This window comes from Lissotriton vulgaris, chromosome 9 (genome assembly GCF_964263255.1).
Source record: "Lissotriton vulgaris chromosome 9, aLisVul1.2, whole genome shotgun sequence".
Taxonomy (NCBI): Eukaryota; Metazoa; Chordata; class Amphibia; order Caudata; family Salamandridae; genus Lissotriton; species Lissotriton vulgaris.
This window is the reverse complement of record NC_141697.1, coordinates 566199281-566221551: the sequence shown is the minus strand read 5'-3', so window position 1 is coordinate 566221551 and position 22271 is coordinate 566199281. Positions and strand designations below refer to the sequence as shown.

Genomic DNA, 22271 nt, shown 5'->3' with positions numbered 1-22271 from the left:
TCCAGGGTCTCGTCTGCATACAGGGTGACCACACGTAGTTAGTCCCCGACTCATATTCTCCAGTCCTTCAAGACATCTGTAAGTCTAATAGCTTTATCGCCAAGGCGAACAATAGCAAGGACAGAGGGCAACTCTGTCTAGTACCTTTTTCTAATCACCTGGAACAACTGTATGTTGCAGTCTGACCCATCTCAGGAACTGAGGGCCAAATCCCATCCGCTCCAAAACAGCTCTCCTATACCTCTAGTCTAACAGATTGAATGCTTTCTCTACCTCAAGGGCAGCTAACATGTCTTCACCTTCATGTTGGCAAGTGGAAAACAATATGTGATTTAATCTTTTGTTGTTGTATTGCACCCTGGTATAAAGCCACACTGGTCTTCATGTCCCCACAGATCTTCATTAGGCTTATTTAGGGGCATATGTAGGTAGGCGTTTGCGATTCACAAACGCCGGAATTCGCAGAATTCCGGCGTTGGCGAATCGCAAACGGCCTTTTGGTATGTAGGTACCACATATCAAAATAAGGAATCGCAAAAATTGCGATTCCTTATTTTGCTCAAGCATTTAAGGAATCACAATTTTGTGATTCCTTAAATGCTATGTAGGAGTGCCTTTGACATTGTGAATATGTCTTAAGGAAACGCAAAATACCACCTACTCCAAGTAGATGGTATTTTGCGATTTCCTTTCAAAATGATTTTTTTTTTTTTAATTCAAAGTGCCATGTGGCACACAGACATGCCCTTATGGCATTTATGTGCGCCACATGTACTTACAGGCACATTCCAGGGGTGCAACAGGTGTCCTTTGGACACCCTGGCACCCTTGAAATTCCAATTCTCAAATTGCGATTTTCTCATCGAAAATCGCATTTTGAGAATGTATCCCCATTCATTCCTATGGGCCTCTTGGCCCATAGGAATGAATGGGACACTCATTCCTTAATTGCGATTCGCAATTTGCTAATCGCAATTAAGGAATTTTTGAGATTCGTAAAAAAATTGTGATTCTTTACCTACATTCCATTTTGCAATTCTCAAATAGCGATTCCTTAAAAATGTGGAGAGCATGGGACTCACGTCTGAGCATACCCATTCCACTCGGGGTGACAAATGCAAAAACAGTTGATGGACAGAATGCAGAACAATGTCATACATTCACCCAAGTACAGAGATCTGGGACTAAATCCATCGTTTTTTTGCACTCCACACCACCCCAGTTCAGACGTGGCCATATGCAAATCAGCCTTGACCCTGTGCCTCATGGGAACAGTCAATATATTTAATCCATATGGGCGAATGGTCAAATAGATATCTATTTAAGTGTTGGGCTGTTTGGACCTTGATGACCAGAGAATGAGATATCAACACTTGATCTAGTCTGCCATGTGTACTATGGCTATGCGACTGGCAGGAGAATTCCCTGCCAGTCCGTGTGGTGAAGCTTTCTCCATTGTTCCACACAATCTATTTTTGTCATTACTTCGGACTGCACCCATGTTATTGCTGGCTTAGGTGTGTGCCTGTCTGTGCTGGTGTCCTTTATAAAGTTAAAGTCCCTTGCCCATATTATACTGGTGTATAAATAGGGTATTAACTCTTCTAGTAACATCCAGAAGTCAATATTATCTGTGTTAGGTGCTTAAACGTTAACAAAACTCACCTCCACTCCATCAAGGAGTCAGTAGACCAATATGTAGCTCCCCCCTACACCTACCTTTGAGTATCAGAGCAGGAATGTGGTTCCTGGTGCTATCCAAATTAACCTCCCCATGCATAATTACAGTATGTGGATGAGTATAACTGCCTCTCCATTTTACGTCAACTTATTCTCCTCATTATTCTTGTATAAAAGCAATTTTCACTGACTATAGTAGGAGATGTGTGAGGACCCTGACAATTTACATAATAATTTAGGCCTCTAACATTCCATGAGGCTAACCAAATATTAAGCACCATTATGTTTGTTCTCCCTTTTTGGTTGGGAGTTATTTTCTGACTTCTGTCTGCAATATGGTGGTATGTGTCTACAGAATAAGGGCTAGCCAATTGCGGTCTTTTACACTGGATGGTGCATGTGCAAGGATGCACAAATAGGGTTTCTACCTATCGAACCTACTTACTGCTGTAGTAAAATGTAAAATTAACCCCCACCTCCTGCATAAACACTCTGCAAACCCTAACGTAGGTGTCTCCCCATTTGTAACTTACAGATTGGTAAATAAATGTCACCTATTCCCATATCCTATCTCTATAAATCTTTTTCTGATTTAAAACTAAACCTTATCCTGAGAAAAAGTTAACAATTCATGGCAGTTGCATCTCCTCTCCCCCAATTTCAGCCTGCTGTAAAGTCTCTTTCACTGTCAATTCAAGACCTTCCATCAAAATGGCCTCCAATCTGCGTGAACTGGACTCTTTTTGTAATCCTATCCTGCTATCCTGTTGTATGATTGTCCTGCCATTGGACTGGATGTGTTCCATCACTCTGTGGATTCTTTGGTAGTTCTTCGAGTGGATTGGCTTGTTCTTCATTGTGTCTCCCTTCTATGAGCCAGTGTTATGCCATTTCTTTCTTCCAGTTTAAGCCACTCCTACACATCTTCTGGGCATTTAAAGAACCACATATTATTAACTACTAGAGAAAGGGTTGCAGAACTAAGTTGTATTACCCTTTGGGGGCATGGCAATCTGATATGAAGTTGTGTTTGAGGTTGAGGGGCCAGAACAACCATTTATGGGTTTATTATTGAGAGGGCAGGACAACCAGATAGGCTCCATCTATCCAACACCTCTGTAAGACGCCGCTTATCTGAAATGCCAGACACCAATACACACTTCGTGGGACTGACTGTATAATAGATATTTATTAAAAAAACTCAGAATGTATAAAACATCCTCAAAGCGTGTAAACAATAATGCTACTAATAACATATTTTTATATTGTGCTTCAAAACACTCTTTTTCTGTTTCTGAGCACTGTAAATAAGTTTTTAATACTCAATGTAATCATTCTTTTACCTTGGAAGGAGGAATTGGCTCTACTAAGATTTGAACTTGTCACTTGCAGATAAAGCCAACTTTAAATTGTGAACATTAACTAATTGCCAGCGAGTGTGAAACTTGCACAATTACAATTGGCGTAGAGGGGCATGGCTTAGGCACGTAGCGGGATGGCTGCCTTTTGAGGGAGCTCCGCGCCGGAATCAATACCGGATAAATATCATCCTGCACAACCCCTCGGCCCCGAGAAAGTTGTAGAGGCGGGTGACGGGGCCGGACTGAGGGCGACTGTTGGCGGCTGCGGGGCACGCGTCTCCCCTAAGCACTGGTGCGGTGAACAGCAGGCTGGAGCACGGAGTTTGTGAGGAGAGAGGGTGGCTGGGACTGGGGCTACGCAGGACCGCAAGCGCAGCGAGATCCATCCGCTGTGAGGGAGGTGCGGTTCCGCTTGGCTGCTGAGTCTAGAGACGCTCCGGTGTGCTGAAGGCTGAAGAGGAGGAGAGAGCATGGATGGCTGGACTTTGGTGGAAGGCAGCCAGGTGGGGTTAATCCCAGGCAGTGAGTGCAGCGCCAGCGAGGGTCGGACCCAGAGGGCCTGGGCGGCGCTAGTCGCGTGAGGTGGAGGCCAGGTTGTGGTGCGGCACCTCGCAGGGCTGCGTGGCGAGGCCGCGGGGGTGGCGGCCTGTGCGGAGCTCCCCGTCTGGATTGACTGGTTTCTGTGCTGCTCCTCAGTCCTGGGGGTCTTCTGTGAGTCTCCTCTGCCCGCTGCCGTCCGTATATCGGGCGAGTGCGGGTGGCTGGGCTCGGGGAGGTCCCTCGGGTGTGTGTGTGGGGGTGGGGGTTGAGCAGTGGTGGTGCCGTCCTGGGCATACAGCGGCATACAAAAGCACACACACCTGCCCTGAAAAAAACTGCTCATATATACGACTACGTGTGTGCACGGCTCTCTGTGCTGCTGGAGAGGGGATGCTGTGGCGTGGCATGGGATAACAGTGTGGGGCAGCATGGGACAATGGTGTGGGACCCCCACACAGGCAGTGCCAAGTGGTGGTGGCTTGTTATTAGTGGCTGCAGCTGGTGGAATGCAGAAAAGTGCCAGGAGCCTTGGGTGAAAGGGTGAGCTTGTGGACCCCAGACAGCGTGAATACTCTGGTTATTATTGGGACTGCGACGGGGCCCCAGATGGGCGCCTGGCCTCAGTGTCTTTCATCAATGGTAAGACGGAACCCAAACAAGCGAAGTTACAGTTTGAAAATATAAGAGCAACTCGAACAGCTGATGACTCCGCTGATCAAAATGATACAAATAGTGCCCCGAGTCATGTAGAGGGGGCGGAAGACGATATGAGGTCCATTCTGCGGGAGTTGCGAGCAGGAATGAAAACCATTGATAGCAAGATTGATGCCTTGGCGACGTGTCTGGACATGGTAAAAAAGAAAGTTGAAAAGCATGAACACAGGCTGGATGTCCTTGAGAACCGGGTATCTGATGAACATGACGCGCAGGCTGAAGCGCGCACACAGTTGCTACAGATGGAAAAGGTGTTGGCAGTTATTAGTGCCAAGAACGAAGACTTGGAAGCGCGCTCACGAATAAACAACATACGCGTGCTTGGTCTGTCGGAAACCACGCCCATAAATAGAATGGAACCCTTCATGGATGGACTGCTGCGTGAACTTTTTGGGCAAGTCCTGTTGGTGGTGATTATAGTGGAGAGGGCGCACCGTTCATTGGGGCCGCGCCCAAAACCAGGTGCGCCACCACGTCCAATCATAGCACGGCTACTAAACTACGCTAACAGGGATGCTATTCTGAGAGAAGCTAGAGCCAAAGAGCCAGGGAAGTACAAGGGAGACAAACTGTCGTTCTTTCTGGACTATACACCTGCAGTACAATCGGCGCGGAAGGAGTTTGTGTCGGTGAAAAAGCTGCTGAGAGAAGCATCGGTGCCTTATGCAATGTTATATCCAGCTAAGTTAAAGATAACGCATGAGGAACAATCGTACTCTTTCACAGATGCGAAGTCGGCGCTGAAATTCACGAAACACATCAGCAAGGTGAAGCCCAAGAAGACATCGGTTGAAGTGGCAATGATGGAATCGGGGCTGGAGGAAACGGACTGGACCTGTGAGGGATGTCTTGGTGCCCAGCGGAGCTGCCAGGAGGCCTTGATCGGAGGGAGCAATGGACTATGCTGTACTTGTCACGTGGGGTGGGGGTAATGGGGGGGCACGGACTCATCGGTTCTTATGTTGTTTCATGGGAGTCTGGTGGGGGTGTTGAATACATGGTTGCTATATGATGCTACAGTTATGCAGGGGGGGGGGTGATCAGTGATTCTGGCAACCGCATCTCGGTGCGTGTCCACGTGCCGAGCCTCTCCCCTCAGCGGGTATTCCCCATATGGAGCTAGGGGCAATGTGGGAGCGGGGTTGAGGGGGAGGGAGGGTGAATGGTCCCGGCCTGATTGGGAGGTTGGAGTGGTAGGTGGGAGGAGGTGGGAACAGGAAGTTGTGGTGTTTTTTGTGTGGTAATTTTTTTTGCAGACGATACATGATTTTTGATTATATGAACATGAAAGATGCACCTGGTAGTGCAAACCTGCCTGGAGACCCCTTCATGCCGGATAGCTTGCTAATATTTTTGAGATTTGTGATGCTTGATGGCAGGTAGATGTAAATTGTTAACGTGGAATGTACGTGGCCTCCACTCTCCAAAGAAGGTGAGACGGGTAGTGGCGTATTTGAACAGAAACGCACTTGAGTAAACACACTGTGCGGATGGTGGCGAGTAGGTGGGCGGGATTTCGTCTGGATTCATCGTATTGATCTTATGCGAGAGGTGTATTGATTCTGGTGAAAAAAGGGGTGGAGTTCCAACCATTGTTCACATATACGGGCGAGGATGGGAGATGTGCGATGGTGTGTGGAAAGCTATATGGTGTTTTGATATCCATTGTTAATATGTATGGACCAATATTAGATGACCCAGCATGTGTGGTCCGCATTTGCGGAAAATTGCGTGAATGGCCGGACGCTCCTATACTGTGGGGGGGGAGATCTCAAACCATATCTGAATGTGACCCTGGACATGTCTAGTCCCATCTCACACAGGACACCTAAGGTTGTTAGCTGTGTGGAGCGAGCCATGGAGGAATTTGATTTATATGATGTATGGAGAGTGCGACATCCACAGGTCAAAGAGGGTACACATGCAACACTGCTGTATGGGAGTTGCTCGCAGTTGGATTATTGGCTGATTGGTGGGGAGGTGGTGGACTGGGTCGTGAGTGTGACACATCTGGCCAGAACACTATCGGACCACAACCCGGTGGCATTGGAGTTGGAGATTCCGGGAGTACTGAAACGGTCCTTTACGTGGAGATTGAGATCAGAAGCGTTGCTAGACCCCATATATGAGTCGACTGTGCGAGAGGCCATAGTACATTATTTCGCAATAAACAAAGGTACAGTGAGTGAGGCCGCTACGTTGTGGGAGGCCTATGAGGTAACTATTAGGGGGGGTGTATAGGGACGGCGGCTGGAAAATTAAAGGACATTCGTACACAAATCCAGGGTGTAGAAGGTAAATTGCGTGCTCTAGAGAGAGAGTATTCGGTTACACCGGAGCTGGGGACTTTAGCCCGCATACAGGCACTCATTAGAGACTATGAGGATTTAGCGAACACTAAGGTCAAAAATGTTTCTAGAAGACATACAGCGAGGCGGTATGGGGAGGCGGGCAGGCCTGGACGCACACTGGCGTTTAAGATCAAGGAGAGGCTGGAACAACCTAGAGTGGACAAGATAGTTGATGATCAGGGAGGTGAACATTTCAAGCCAGCGGATATTGTAGAGCAGTTCCGTGGCTTCTATGTGGGGCTTTATCAGTCGCGGAGTAATGCATCGGAGCAGGAGTTTGGTCATCACTCTTCTTAAAAAAGATAAGCCACCGGAGAAGTGTGAATCATATTGCCCTCTGTCGCTGATTAACATTGACGCCAAGATATTGGCAAAGATTCTGGCGATGAAGTTGCAACCGCTGCTACAGGGACTGGTGTTGCCTGTTCAGGCAGGCTTCATACCAGACCGGTCCACCTCACACAAACTCCGCACGATCTTCTCGATGTTTCATGTCTTGGAGCCCAGCATGGAGGCTGCGGCGGTGCTGTTGGATGCAGCAAAAGCATTCGATTCAGTGGAATGACATTATATGTACCGAGTTTTGCGACGCATGGGCTTCCCACCGCTTTTCATACAATGGATCAAAGTTCTTTATACGATGCCGCGTGCATGGATACGAGTAGGTAGGCTGACGTCTTGAGTCATTTTGCATTGAGAGAGGCACTAGGCAAGGGTGCCCGCTGTCGCCGTTGCTGTTTGCGATAGTACTTGAGCCGTTGGCCTGTGTGATACGTCAGAGACACCGGGAAACGGCGCTTAATTTTAATCATAGGCCGGTGGCGATATCGCTATATGCGGATTATATGGTTCTGTTTGTGAGGGAACCGAATAATTATTTAACGCAACGACTTATTTATTTATTTTTTTTAATTTTTGAAAACCTTTATTTCACAAGAGCACACAGCTATTCAGCCTAACATGCCGGAGGCAAGGCAGCATAATAGGCAGAGCATAGTAGTGCAAGTCAGGTACGGCAGGAAATTATAGGTTTATTTTATAATTTTATAACAATAGGAAGAAGACGCCAAATGGCGCCGAAGAGTGGCAATGGGAGAAGAATACAGCAAGGAATAGAAGGCCGGGAGGAGAAAGAGACCAGCAGCTCAGAAGTACAGAAGAGTGGAGGATGATAGGAGGGGGGGGGGAAAACAGGATCAATCCGGTATCGTACACAGTCGGTGTCATAGGTCACAGTGACAGGTGCTCATCCAATGAAACAGGCTCGGGCGGCAGACACACATCACCCCGGTAAGAGTTCCAAGCACCCCACACCCTGTTCCATTTGTTAGGTTTACCCCTGGCTACATAGACAGTCTTCTCCCGGAACATACACCAATCCATGTTGGCCTTCCATTGTACCACCAGGGGTGCCGTGTTGGCCCCCCACCTCTGAGCGATGTCTCTCTTGGCCACCATATTGCCTAGGGTCACCCACTGAGTTTGGGCTGTGTTGTGATCTGTTGGCTCCCAAATGTTGAGGAGGCACCTACGAGCTTCAGCCGCAATCCCCACTCCCAACACTTCGCTCATGACCCTGTGAATCCTCCTCCAGTAGGACGCTATGGCCGGACATTCCCACAAGATGTGTAAGAAGGTAGCAAGGGCACCACAGCCTCGACGACAGAGGCCGTCGGGCGAGTAACCCATGTGTATAAGGCGGGGGGCAGTAACGTATACCCTGTGCAGGATCTTAAATTGGACCAGACGAAGCCGAGATGAGATGGCAACCTCCTTAGGGGAGGACACTGCACTCTGCCAGTCCTCCTCGTCGATTTCCAGGCCATCCGCCACCCACTGGTCTCGCAACCCAAGGAGAAGGTCAGTGCGAACATTAATTAGTTTTTTGTAGGACAGTGAGATTGCGCTATCGAGCATATGGCCGTCCAGCACTCTGTCCTCCAGCGGTGAGCTTTCCGGGATATCCTCCCCAGGGGTCATAGCAGAAAGTAAGGCATGCCTCAGCTGGGCATATCGGAAGAACTCCGAGGCACCCAGCTGGTACTCAGTCTGTAGCTGGGGGAAGGTCTTGATGGTCCCTTTGGAAATCACATCCTCCACCCTAGTGATGCCAATGAGGTCCCATTTGTCAAAGCCCTTGGTGTGCCATAGTCTGCCCAACATATCGGATTCATACAAAGGAGTGAAGCCGGTCAGTCTGCCCTGCCATCCATTAACGCAACTACTTAAGGAATATGTCCGCTTTGGTTATATCTCGGAACTTCACATTAACTGGGACAAATCGTACATTATTCCATTGACGATGAGCACCACGAAACCTAGCCTTGAGTTCCCGCTGGTTTGGGAAACGGATCCAGTCAAATATCTGGGTGTCTGGGTGCATCGCGAGCCGGAGGTGGTGATTTGGGAAAAATAATGGCAGGGCATGTTCAAAACTCGAGGAATGGGTGAATGTCTGGATTACGCTGCCGCTTTCATTGGCAGAACGAATTGCAATCGTTAAGATGGTCGTGCTACCAAGGTTTCTATATTTCTTCATAAACATTTCTATACCACTCACAAAGGTTTTTTTCCAAAACCTGCGCAGCCAGCTGCTCCGTTTAGTGTGGGGGGGTAAAGCAGCGAGAGTGCAGTTGTATATTCTTACGAAGGGGTACGAGCATGGCGGTTTTGCAGCTCCAGATTTATATGTGTACTACTTGAGTGCGCAGGCCCAATACGCGTACTACTGGTACAGACCACACGCTTTTACCCCACTCGTAGCAGTTGAGGAGGGAGATGCTGCTCCGATTCCGCTACACAGTATTATTACTCACAGAGCACGTGGCACACCGAGGTCAGAGATCAATGCGATCGACGCTACGATCTTGGCATGAGAGAACATAGGGCGATTAGCACGGAAACTGCCGTTATATGCATCGCTCATGCCCCTTGAACAGCATGCCGATTTGTCGATCACGCATGAGGGTTCCTCTACAAGACTATTGCGGGAAGCCGGCATTGTGCACATGCAGGATGTATAACCACAGGGGACGATCATACCAGCGGAGTCGCTACAGTATGTCAGTAGCCAGTCGCTTTTATTTCGTTTCCCAGTGCACAGATTGCGACATGCGATCAAGAGGCACTACACCACATATCCACTAGAACCCCCCGAGCTGTTGTCGCTGCAGTTTGTGCTTTCCACTCCCACTAATAAAAAGTTGGTCTCTAGACTATATAAGATGATTAAAGATGAAACAGTGGCTGGGTCGGACAAGAGCTGGGAAAGGTGGAACGAGTGTCTGTTGAATGATATCACAGAGGAAAATTGGAAATACATATGTAGCATGACAGGGAAACTTAGTATGAGTGCCAACCTCCGGATCATCCACTTTAAATTTATAAATCAAGTGTATTATACGCCGGCGCAGCTGTGTAAGTATGGCTTGCGAGAGACTGCCTGCTGTATTCGATGTGGACAAGATGGGGCAGATTTCATGCATCTGGCGTGGGGCTGTCGGAAAGTGAATGTGTTCTGAAATGAGCTGATAGGTGGTATACAGGAGATTGTTGCTGTAAATGTGCGATGCACTCCGCTGGTGTGTCTGCTCTGTTGCGTACCTCAGGTCCGTGGAATTGTGGGCACCTTTGTACGATTGACGTTGCTCTTGGCGGCGCGCAGAGTGGCCCTCACATTGGTGGGGGGGGGGGGGGGGGGGGGGGGGGTACAGACCCACACTTAAGGCATGGTTGGCAGATTCAGTCTACTGTCGTGATAATCTCAACACATATGCAGAGGAGTTGCCGGTCAGTTCGCGGCCAAGGGACATTTGGGAACCTTTACGATTATTCTACTCAGTTAATCAGGGTTTGGTCTACACGACTGCAGTCTGAGAGAGCGAGGTGCTCAGGTGCGGTGCCATTGCAGTGTGATACAGCTGGATCTTTTCGGCGGAGTGGAGGGAGGTGCCGGCAATAGATATGCATTATTGTGATTCATAGTATTGTCTTCCCTTTTCTTTTCGTTTTGGGGTAGGTAAATTGTTGTTCATTAGGTCTGTATTGCATAATTTTATGTTGTATGGTCATTATTCTCACTGTCGATAGTTGCATTATGGGAGTTGCAGCTATGGGGTACGGGCTGATGCATTTGGTAGTGCTTGAACTGTGTCGGAGCCATGTCTATTTTATGTCTTTTTATATTCTTTTTTTATATTGTTATTATTAATTTTGAGTATTGTTTTTTAAGTGCATATTGTATAGGAGGCCATGATAGGATGTGTATGTTTTTGTTGGCTTTGTATTCTTTGGAGTATCATTGGTTTGCAATAAAATCAATAAAAAAACATTACATTTGGCGTAAAAACATTTGCCAGGGTAACATGTCTCGACTAATAAGTGAGTTGCAGCTAGAACAGAAATAATTCAAGTCTGACCAAATGAACTGCCACTGGAGTGGATGAGACCTTGACTTCAACACTCAGAGGCCCAGCATCACAGCAAATTACAGTAGAGATGACCATCTGAAGTAGAGCTTTCTGTACATGGGTAACCTCTCAAAAGCACCCGTGAGCATTCAAGCACAGACTGCCTTCTCTCACAAATCCAACACCTCTTGATTTCCAGATTTCTCTCTTCAGCTCACTGTACAACAGGAAAAAAGGCATAGTCGGGTTAACTCCTCACATAACACCAACTAATAACCAGCAGAGACTTTTACAGTTAAAAGGAGAATGACAGTGGTTTGAATCCAGTGTCAGTACGATGCATAGAGGAAAGAGCAGTAAATAAAAGAACACATCAAGCTGAATGTCATTTGGGATTGAGGAGTGAGGGGCAGCAGGTTTAGGAGACTGGGCATAAGTAAGAACTGCAAGAAAGAGGATCTATGGAAATGCAAGTGAGAATAAACTCGAGCTGGAGAATCCTCGAGTAGAAAGGAGCCAAGATTTACTTGAAGTAGTGTGGTAGTAACAAAGTGAGATATGAAAAACAAGGCGAGATGAAAGGGCAGGAGGTTGGTACCTTGGAATTCAAGTGGATGATACAAAGGGGGGGTGGGTAAAGTGAGTCTGAGATGGAATAACAAGATGGAGGACAATGAATGGAGAACTTGGAGTAAAACACTTTGACTAGAAAAGATGGAACGGTTAGGGATAAGAGAAAGGTAAGAGAAAGGGCAGAAGTAGGGTAGGATGTGAAGAGAGGCCAAGATGAATGCGGGTAGGAGAGGTCTGGGAAGTTGTGGCACAATAATCGGGGACTGCTAAAGGAAGGAAGAGAGTAAGCAGGAGGCCAGCTAAGGAGATTAACTTGTGTGCTCTATGCCCTGCCTCCATATGTTTTGTCTTCACCAAGGCTTTCTCTTCCATGTCCGCCCCCCACTCTTGACTCCCATGGCAGTAATCCTTTCATATCACAAGTCCGTTGAGGTTGCATTGTTTGCTCACGTGTATGCTTTTTGCTTCCTTCCAGTTCCCAGTGCAGTCTCAGTACTGTCCGATGATCTGTTAAAATATTACCAACAAGTCACCCGTGCTGTCCTGGGAGATGACCCCCAACTTATGAAGGTCAGTACATGACCATGTGCAGCTTTTCCTGACCTAAATGCGTAGTTCGTGTTGCTGATGGCTTTGTTTACAAGTACCTATTTTAGGTCCAAATGTTGTTGTCCTGCTGTCTAAACTCTGCTGCATACTGTAGCACAGACAGTGTTATGTCTGCTTAGCACAGGTGGAAAATATTCAGAATTATATTTTGACAAATGCAATAAATTCCATCAAAATAGAGACATATTTTTTAAACCTAATTTCATAAGACATTCTTTCAAACAGTGCACAGTATTCACATACAATTCGTCACATAACCCACATAATGCTTTATCTGTGGAGAAGTGTGGCTCACTGGTTAGAGGAGGCAGACCTGGAACCAGGGTTCAATTCCCGGCTTGGCGGGGTCTTGAGTCCTAAAAAAAAAAAAGGTCCATGGATTCGACAATTCTCGCTCCGGTGCCTACTCGATTCACAGGTTCACACTCTGAGACTCTGGGCAATAGCGTGCTTAATCTCCACAACGGCCCTTCGCGGCGGGATGCCTGGCTTTCACCTTGCGGATACCCTGCCGGGGTTATCTCACAGGACGGGTTCCCTAAGCAAGCGCTTAGAAACCAGTGGTGATTTGCGCTATATAAATTCCTGTACATTTACATCTGCAAATATGATGATTAATAATGGTCTGATAATGATAACAAGCTAACTCCAGGAAAAAATATTTTGTCAGAGAATTAGGGGGCAAATAAACAATTCTAAGAAGTCGGTCGTGGTTCTTAAAAGGTTTTGGAACCACCTTTTTACACATTGACCGATAGAACACTCTTGAGACAGTGAGCTCGCATTAAATATGAAAAAAGCAGCAATCCTAATGTTTATTAATTTCCTGTCATTTGCAAATTTGTAAGAAGTTCCATAAGTACATGTATTAACTAAGCATTATGTATGCATTGATAGACACCAAGAAGCAGTAGAAGGGCAGACCATATTGAAAAACTTGCTAGCTCCTATTTCATCGTCACTCCTGCCTCCACTGTAAATGAGGAATAATTTTAGCCGATGACTGTAATAGATTGACACTGCAAAACAAAACATTATTTATCTATAACAATAGTTTTGCAGCATATATGCATAATACATTTGCATGTGGCTGGCCCATCATTTCTGCAGGGGAGAAAAAGGGATCTGGCTGTTTAGTAAACCACTATATGATCTCTCTTGCGCAGTTGTCCAGGAAAAATACAATATGAAGACGCCATCTAAAATCTGCAGCATTGTGGGCTTCAGTTTAATACCATAGAAATGTATTGTAAGGCACGGCTTGGGTCAGCACCCTCACTTAAAATTTAAAAATGCCATTCCATGCTTAACAATCAGATGTCTTACTATGCACAACGGGGGAATCTATAAAAGATAACCTGCAGTACTCTTGTTACCGATAAGTAGTCTTTCTGTCCCACTAACGTTCGAGCCAAACTACCTCTGGAACAGGACGGGAGAAACCTCTTATATAGCTCTCATTTGAGGAAGTAAATGAAAAAGTCTGCTGAGCCTCCACCAGCAGGTTCAAGGCCCTGCTAGATGGGTGCTGAGATAAAAATCCCCTGATTTAACAAATAAACAACAAAGTTGGGAGTACCATCTTGCTTGTTGAAGTAGACATGCTAGTCATAATGTAAGAAAATACTCTCACCACACCATCAAACCGATGGAAGGAGAGCCCTTGGAACTAATCACAGTACATTTTACTTCCACTATGTTGCTTTGAAACAACCTGGCTTTCATAGTGCACCGGAATTACGTCTTTCATTCCCAATCATGTACAAAGCACAGTAGCATACATCCAAGCTTGCTTTTAAAAGAACTACTTGCACTGAGAGGACGAGGAGGCTACAGGCTTTCTATAACCAATCCGTCATGAATAAAAGGTACTCAGCAGGGCTAGTATCCTGTTTATTAGAAAAGATAGTCTGGTGCATGTATGTTCCCTGAACTACCCCAACAGTAGAAGATGCAATAGATTACAGTGGGCATTGTCTTGTTCACAAGGAGGCCCAGAAAAAATACTAAACCATACTTTAACACTTCAGGGTGGCTTGCAGCACAGGACCTCTGACAAGTCAGTCAACTGGAAATTTGTGAATATACTCCTTCTAACGGTAATTGATGATATGTACCATACACATTATCTTTTTACTGTGGGGGCCACAGATAGGGATGTAAAAGTAAGCTTCATTAATAAAATGTATTCCACTCACAGCACTTTATTTTCGTTATTTAACAGTTATGCTTTGATTGTTCATTAAATGTTCATGACATTAAACAAAGCTAACCATTGTCTCAACGTAATTCCCTACTTTGCTATTTTCCTCAGCTATTTGCTTGTTAGGCAAGTATCTAGAATCACAAAACCAAAAAAATAAGATAAAAAAAGTTAAATATGTGGTTTTTAATTTACTGCTCTGATTTATAGTCAATGAGATTGGGGGATATCACGTTATTCATTTTTCTGCATTTTTATATTCACATTTGAAGAACTTCTTTGGTGTGAAAGTATTGAACGAATTGAAGCCCAAGAACATTGTTCCAGTCAAGTGAAGTTAAACTTTATTCACCAATGCCATAAAAGTCAGCAATACAATTGTACAGTACAAGTAATTGTTCTTAAATATTTAAACAATCACCTGGTAATACCTATGTTTCCCACAAAGGTGCAAAAACTGTGTAATGGTTACTGGAGAAACAATAGTTGCAATGACAAGAAATGATAAACCATTATTTTTTCCTCCAGGAACATTAAAAACCAGCCTAAAGGAGTATTACAGTACTATAAAAATAAAGTGCAAATGCAGAGGGTGGCATTTTCCTTGTCACAGTAGGACCATCTCATATCTCTTACTGATTGATATTAATTGCCTTATGAAATGAAGAACTGCAAAACATACTTATTTCGTGGGTAGATTTTGTAAACATTTCAGGCCATCCAAATGCTATCTGACGAGGCTTAAAAAATCTATTCTGGGATCAGCATATAATGGACAAAACATTAATTCTACCGAAAAATAGAATTGATCCGATGGATCTCGTATTGGGTGACCAGTGGTATAACATCACACTTCTGAATTTCTGTTAGTCAGAATAAAGGGAAAAGTAGAGAGAACAGAGGTAACAAGTGGAAGGGGAATCCTGTATCACTTACTAGGCCTACCATTGGCTAAACCCATGGGCTCCATATGATCTTCTAGAAAACTTGAAAGTGAACTGAACAATTTTTAGGCTGAGCATAAATGTGCTTTTGTCCTATGGTATGTTGATTAAAATATGAGTCTCGATGAAACAGAATTAGATGTAGGAGTAACATTTTTTTCATACATTGTTTATTTTTTAAGACTGCATAAACACCACACACCTTCAGATTAACAGCGCTGTTATTTATTCATCAATCATTAAATACCTTTATTGTATACATTAATTAACACCTAATCAATCTGTAATGTAAAAAATAGGATAAAATATGTTAAAATATCATGGGACCAATTTGTTGTCAGGCAGTCGTTTGGGTCCAACCTATTTCACAGAATCAAAAAGTAAGTAATCATGGACATACAGCCATATGTTCACTTGCATTATCTACACGTACTACAATCCAGATTTCATGTAAAAGTTTGCTAGTTAACAGACAAGCTCAAAGCACACAATAAGAAATACACTGGATGAAATCACTAAAATGTTTTTAGGTTCATCTTAAATGTTCTCAAGCAGAAAGAAATTTTACAATTGTTAATTATGGATAACATTTCCACAGTGTTAAAACATTTATATTTTAAAAAACAAATGCCTCAAGTATACCTTAATTTTTCTCCTATGTGAACCCCAACTAAGAACACAAAATCAACAATATTATTAGCTCCGATTACATACCCCTTTGAATCACTTTGAAGCATGCAATAGCTCCATCCTGCTAGGACATTTCAGTGCCCCCACCACCTGCCCACAAATGAATGACTATTCCCATGCCCTCTGATTCTTTACAGACTGCTCTCCACACATTAACAGTATAAATCAAATGTTTTAAATCTTCGTGTTGATGTGAATGCTCTGTCTGTTCTAGTGAAGTAGTCACTCAATGGCTTCTAAGCAGGGCCGGCTTTAGCGCTGGTGGCACCCTGTGCAACAATGTTTGTTGGCACCCTTCACGGGTGCCTCCCACAGACTCCCACACTACTACCCTTTAACAGTACCCCCCTCAAGTCTCCATAACCACACTCTCCCAGATGTATTTAATACCGCCACCTATACCAGTGTAAGGTGTCAGAGCACTGTACATCACAAAACATAGACAGAGACAATCCATCGTAGGTGTGTAAATCAGTCTATAGGAAATGTTACATAATACAGAGGACTACAAGGTGTAGGAGTTGCATGTCATCCATACTGGTAGGCAGGATAGCTTAAGAGTGCTTGGTCTGGAGAGATACAGACCTAACCGCATGGTTGGGGGGTTACATTTAATAATAAGGATTATTTGTTTTACCAAAACGAACCTTTTTCGAAATATTAGACTGATGAAAGATGGAGGAAAACATCATAATGCTCTAATCTATTCCTTGCAGTTTACATGCAGCTCTTTGATGACAGTTATTAGCTCACTGTTCCATTTTAGGATTTTAACATCTACACTGCTAGTAACAAAATGATCTCTCTGGCAAAAGAACTGACCTATTTAAACTATATGCACTTTGTGAGCTGCATGGTCCACATTTTTTGTTGCAGGCACATGAACCCTCTGTGCTTCCATAAAATGAGCTAAAACTTCCACTTGACAAAACTCATTCTCTCTCCAGGAAGAACATTAATCATCGAGTTATCTTGACATTTTTATTTTTGTATGAAAATTGCGGAGGCCAGCAATGCATTAGCAGGTGCTTTCAAAACCATAAAATACTTCCAAACAGGCGCCCCCACGAACAGTCAGCACCCGGGGCAGTGGCACCAGTCGCACTGCCTTAGAGCCGGCCCTGCTTCTAAGTTCTGAAATTGTTTCCCTTTGTTGAATTAATGAATATATAAGTTTATCTCACTCCACAGTGTTCCACAGTATGTGGGACCACTTCAATATTTGTGTAGAACAAGCTTTGTTACAAGCCACTGCTAATATCAATTTATCCCTGGCATCCCAGTGATTTTTTTTTTAATTGAAGAAATATATATATATATATATATATATATTTTGTAATGAATGCTGATTTTTTGCAAAAGCCCTGGATAACAAATGCAGATTGTCAGGGTTATTTCCCAATGTCCAGACCTTATTTTTGCTCCCTACTATACGATTGCACATTTTCTCTGTTGCCGTAACATAGTTGTCTCTATTTTTACAGGTCGCCTTACAAGACTTACAAACCAACTCAAAGATTGCAGCCCTGCTCCCATACTTCGTCTATGTCGTCAGTGGGGTAAGTTATAGGGCAGAAGGAGAGGGGTTGCTAGTGCAAATGGTGCATGCACTGCACCAGACCAGAGAGTTTTGATACTTTCAGGAATGTATAATTCTACTCGCCAGGACACATATCACTCCTTGGCTCCATCAAATTATACCTGTATACCATAGTGCTAAGAATTCTATGCTCTGTCTTTCAGTGTATCTGCTGCATTTTTGGATATTCAGAAATGATATCAACCATAGGCTCATCTGCTCTGCACTTTTATCTGCCTGGCTCAGCTTCAATCTAGTGAAGTAAGCTGGTTCTAGTGAAACATGGTGCCTCTTTTTATAGGTCATTTCAGGTTTATTGTTGTGTACATTTGGTAACTTCTGCACATGGCTTTCTGGCCACTGAGTAATTTTATATTGTTAATATTGGTGTTTACATTGTTGCCTTCTAAGACTGGTGTTACTGGACAACATCTTTCAAAGGTGCAGTTAACAGAATGGGCCTTGGGCACCTTGCTTGCTTGTATGGATGTTGTTAGCTTATGTTATGTGCTGTATTAATGTTTCTGTTCGTATGTATGTATGCCCAAAAGGCATTTTGGTCATCTAAAGAGGAAGTGGGGTAAACTCTAAATCCCTATTTATGTTGAGGCGGTGCTAGAGTATGTGGTGAAGCCAGATCTAGAACATATTTCTAAGCTTTAGATGACGGTCTTCATTCCATAAAGGTTTTGGAAGGCAAGTACAAAATATGGCTGCATGGATCTGGAAGGGCCTGCATTTTCTGATTTTAAAGAAGAAAGAATTAAGTGATAGATTTTAAGAAGATAGAAGTAGGTAAGCAGACGTTCTCAGGAGGAGAGCCCTATGTTTATAAAAGCTCTGCAGACCAATAATAGGGTCTTGAATTTTACGCATTTCCTTAAAGGAATACTGTGCTTGAGCTTCATTGACTCCTCTACTTACACCTCCAATCTAGATAAATACGGTTTCCTCGCATGCTATTTATTTTCGACCATCTCATTGAAGCGTTTTCATTTTTTACAATTTGCTGGCCATTCAGTGAGAAAGCCCCTTTTTTAGCAATGTTATTGACACCATCTCATTGTTTGTTCAATTACCTTTTTATGTTTAATTTGCTTCACTTCCATAAATAATGAACCTTGTAAATACTTATCAGGTTACTCTTAAACCTTTACACCCTTAACCTGTGACCTCCTTGCCACTCACCCTTTTTAACTATAACCACTTACTTCTTATCTTTACAGCTTTAACCTCTCCTATTTACTTTATATGTTTACACTTGCCCATAAGTATGCGCCCTAATCCCTTAACTTTACATGCATAACCTCCATCCTTACCCTAAACGGCTTACCCCCAAATCACTAATTCTCTCATACTTAAAACCTTACGCTTAACTCTACCCACTGCACAATACCTGTCCACTCTCTTGCCCCTTTCACCCTTTACTCCAATTCAAATCCTTAATCCGAACCCCTTACCTGTAACCATTGTCCTTTAACCTTCTCTTTCCTTTAATTATTTACCTTTACACCATTAGCCCCTTGCCCATTATCCTAAACCGTTTACAATCTTACTTGTAAAGCCTTATCTCGTTAACCATACCTAACTTGTAATACCTAAACCCCTTACCCTCTTATTTGTCTTATTTTACAAAGCAGTATTCCAACAGAAGGAATGACGAACTTGTTTAGTTAACAGCACACAGGTGTTGTAGGAGGGTATAGGAGGAGTTTCGGAGGTGGTATAAAACCACTATATTTTACAATCGGCAGTGAAATTGGTAGATTGAGAGACACACTCATTTTATAAAGTGTGCACACAGATTTTGTTAGTATGTAACCGTGGCAGACGACTGTGCAAGATTGGATTTGGATGTATCTCATCTCCCCACAATTGGTGATGGAAGTTGGTCGCTTTTGTGTTGTTCAGGAGTATGAAGGCTTTTTCAGTAGTGGCCTTTGAGAGCGGGGTATGGTGTAACGAAAGGTAAACGGCTGAGTTGTAAGTGATAGAGCGCGCAGGTCACCCGGCTCAGAGTTTACCCGATTTTCACGCACTTGGGCCCATGACGCGATTACGACATACAATTTTGTAAGTCGGGTGACTTTACACGCCACTATCAGTATTCTATGTGTGTTTCCTGTAACACTATTACCATAGTACCTGACTTACCACAGGCACTTACCTCCTGATGGATCAGGAGCTTGAGGACAGGTGATAACACTTCAAAGACAACACTAGGTTTATTCACATAACATCAGATTGTACTTTTCTGAATGACCACAGACACCTGGGGCGTTTTAAAATCTTTATATCGAAATGTAAAATTTAAAGTGACAAAATTATAAGGCAAATGCTGATAAAGACATCAATAAGCAGAATCAAAAAGACAATATAACTGTGAATGAGGGATAACACCATTTAGGGCAACAGGGTTTTCTAGAGGGTAAGGGTAACAGGGAACATGCTATTCAGTTTAGGCTTAAACTAGGGATGGCAAGTTTAAAACACATTAGTCAGCGAATTTCTATTAGCTTAGAAGTGATTCAAGCCCTAATCTTATTCTATCTAGCTTAGTCCTCACACATTAATTATTATTCACCACACTGGGATTTAAGCAAAAACAGTTTCGAATATATCCTAAAGGAAAGGGAAAAAATGGAACATGCTAACAAACAATTTGCAAATGCATCAGTGGAGAGATCAGAGAGAAAATATCATGGGCATAGAGGCTTTATTTAAGAGCAGGAAGGAAAGATAGTGGACGGACACCCACAGGTATATTTACCTAAGACGGGATGAGGACTAACCCTGGCCACGGGTCAGCTTCGGGAAAGGACGAGGACAAGGACCCTCAAGGATTTAGGATGCCAGTAGGTGAGCAGATAGCAGCTCACGGAAATTCAGGACAGGATACCCCTCAGGTTTTGGGTCAGGACTGGGCTCATCAAAGGGCACGACCAACCCCTACAGCTTCGGATGCAACGCCTGCGTTACCCCCTCACTGCACGAAATCCGCCAGTAACCCCGATTGGGTTCTCGAATCCCCCAGCAAAGTGCTTCGCCAGCACTTAAGACTATTTCCACCCCTTGGAGTTTGTGAAAAATTTTAGACCGAGCGCTCCGCAGCTCTCTGTATCAATCACCTATAGAGTTGTGGGGTCGGTGACAGGTCAGTTATTCAGACAAGTCGGACAATTTTCCCTAACTAAGTAGGCTAGTTATACCCTTCTTGGGTTCCCAGACCACCCACAAATGTTGCAAGTGACAGGGTCCCTACTTATGATTGGTCAGGAGAGGTGATTAGGTCACTATTACCTCCTAAATTCTACGTTCCCACAATGAATATTTAATTTTTCATATCCGCCCCCTACATTCTTGTTCCCAGGCATAGGAGTATGGAAAAACAATGGTTGCATACAGTAGACAGAAACAATGTAACAAAATTTAGGTAGATAGCAGCATCTTCTCCTAGGACCAAGGTAGGTTCCCAGGCGCATCTTGCTTCAGAAGCCAGCTGGCTTGGTTCGGCTTCTGGGCAGTGTGGGTTTTCCCTCGTCACGTGACAGGGTCGGAACGGGTTTCAATATGGAGTTTGTTCCCTCACCCAGGCCCATGGATGCGTGATACATGAAAAGTAAGCGAAAACAAATTAATAACACGGAAAAATAGAATACACTGTACACCATGATAATCTATTCTATACCCCTTACTTCATAATAACTATAGCGTTTAGTGTTTATGCGAAAATAGATAGAAATGCAAAGCAGCGGAGGCAAGCAGGTTGCATGGTTAAATTTAAGCGGCCATGTCAGCTTCAATGCGCATGAGCGAACTTCTCCCTCCAAATCTGCGAGTGCGTCACATCACGTGGGTATGACCGACGCATGCGCAGACTGAATTTCTGCGAAGCGGCCATTCTGTAGTATGCAAGCGGTGTTACGGTTAGTAAACACATATGCAAGCATCTCTAGGACACCCGCGTGTGCTGAAAAGTGTAATATTAATGACGAACAGGGGTGTTTTAGTACTATTACAAGTTAACTAGTCTTCTCTCTATGAAGACAGAGTTTCCCTTTCCGTTCAAAATCCAACAACAGCGCAGGACTTGCATCGCCATTTGAGGTGCCCTCCATGTTTTCAGCCCATGTTTTCTGTTTCTCATCATTGGCCTTTCTTTGGAAACTCTCCCTTCTCTTTTCTGCCATTTTCAAGAACATTTTCTCTTGCTCATGTAATGAACAAGTCAAATTTTCTCTGCGAGCTTCATTTAAATCTATGTCACCTATAGTCAGGAAGTATTCTCCCATGTAACAAGTCACTTCACTTCTGACATGCACTAGGTTCAGGTGTCCCCGAATAGGCAGTTCAGAAAAAATCACGTCAGTGTTTGAATAATAGTACTGTAAAGTGCTTCTGTAAAATAAGCTTGCTAATATACTACAGGAAATTCCATAGGTCAGAGGTAAGTGGTGATAGGTCACGCCTTCAGCTACAGAGGTAGGTAGCTTCATGCAGACATAACAATCTTCTATTTCCATAGCTTCTACGTAGTGCACTAAAAGATTTGCAAAGACATTTAAATGTGATCGGTTTCTCATGTGGTGAAAATGTAGTCCATCCTCATCTGGTGCTT

At 44.0% G+C, this 22271-nt stretch overlaps 1 protein-coding gene across 1 annotated transcript in view; it reads left to right on the top strand.

Annotated features, from left to right (window-relative positions):
* Positions 1-22271, top strand: part of TAF6L (TATA-box binding protein associated factor 6 like) — a 229050-nt gene that overhangs the window by 153423 nt on the left and 53356 nt on the right. Inside the window, exons 8-9 of the mRNA XM_086938108.1 lie at positions 12104-12198; positions 17559-17633. Coding sequence (XP_086794234.1) covers positions 12104-12198; positions 17559-17633 — 170 coding nt within the window. The remainder of the gene's footprint in view (positions 1-12103; positions 12199-17558; positions 17634-22271) is intronic.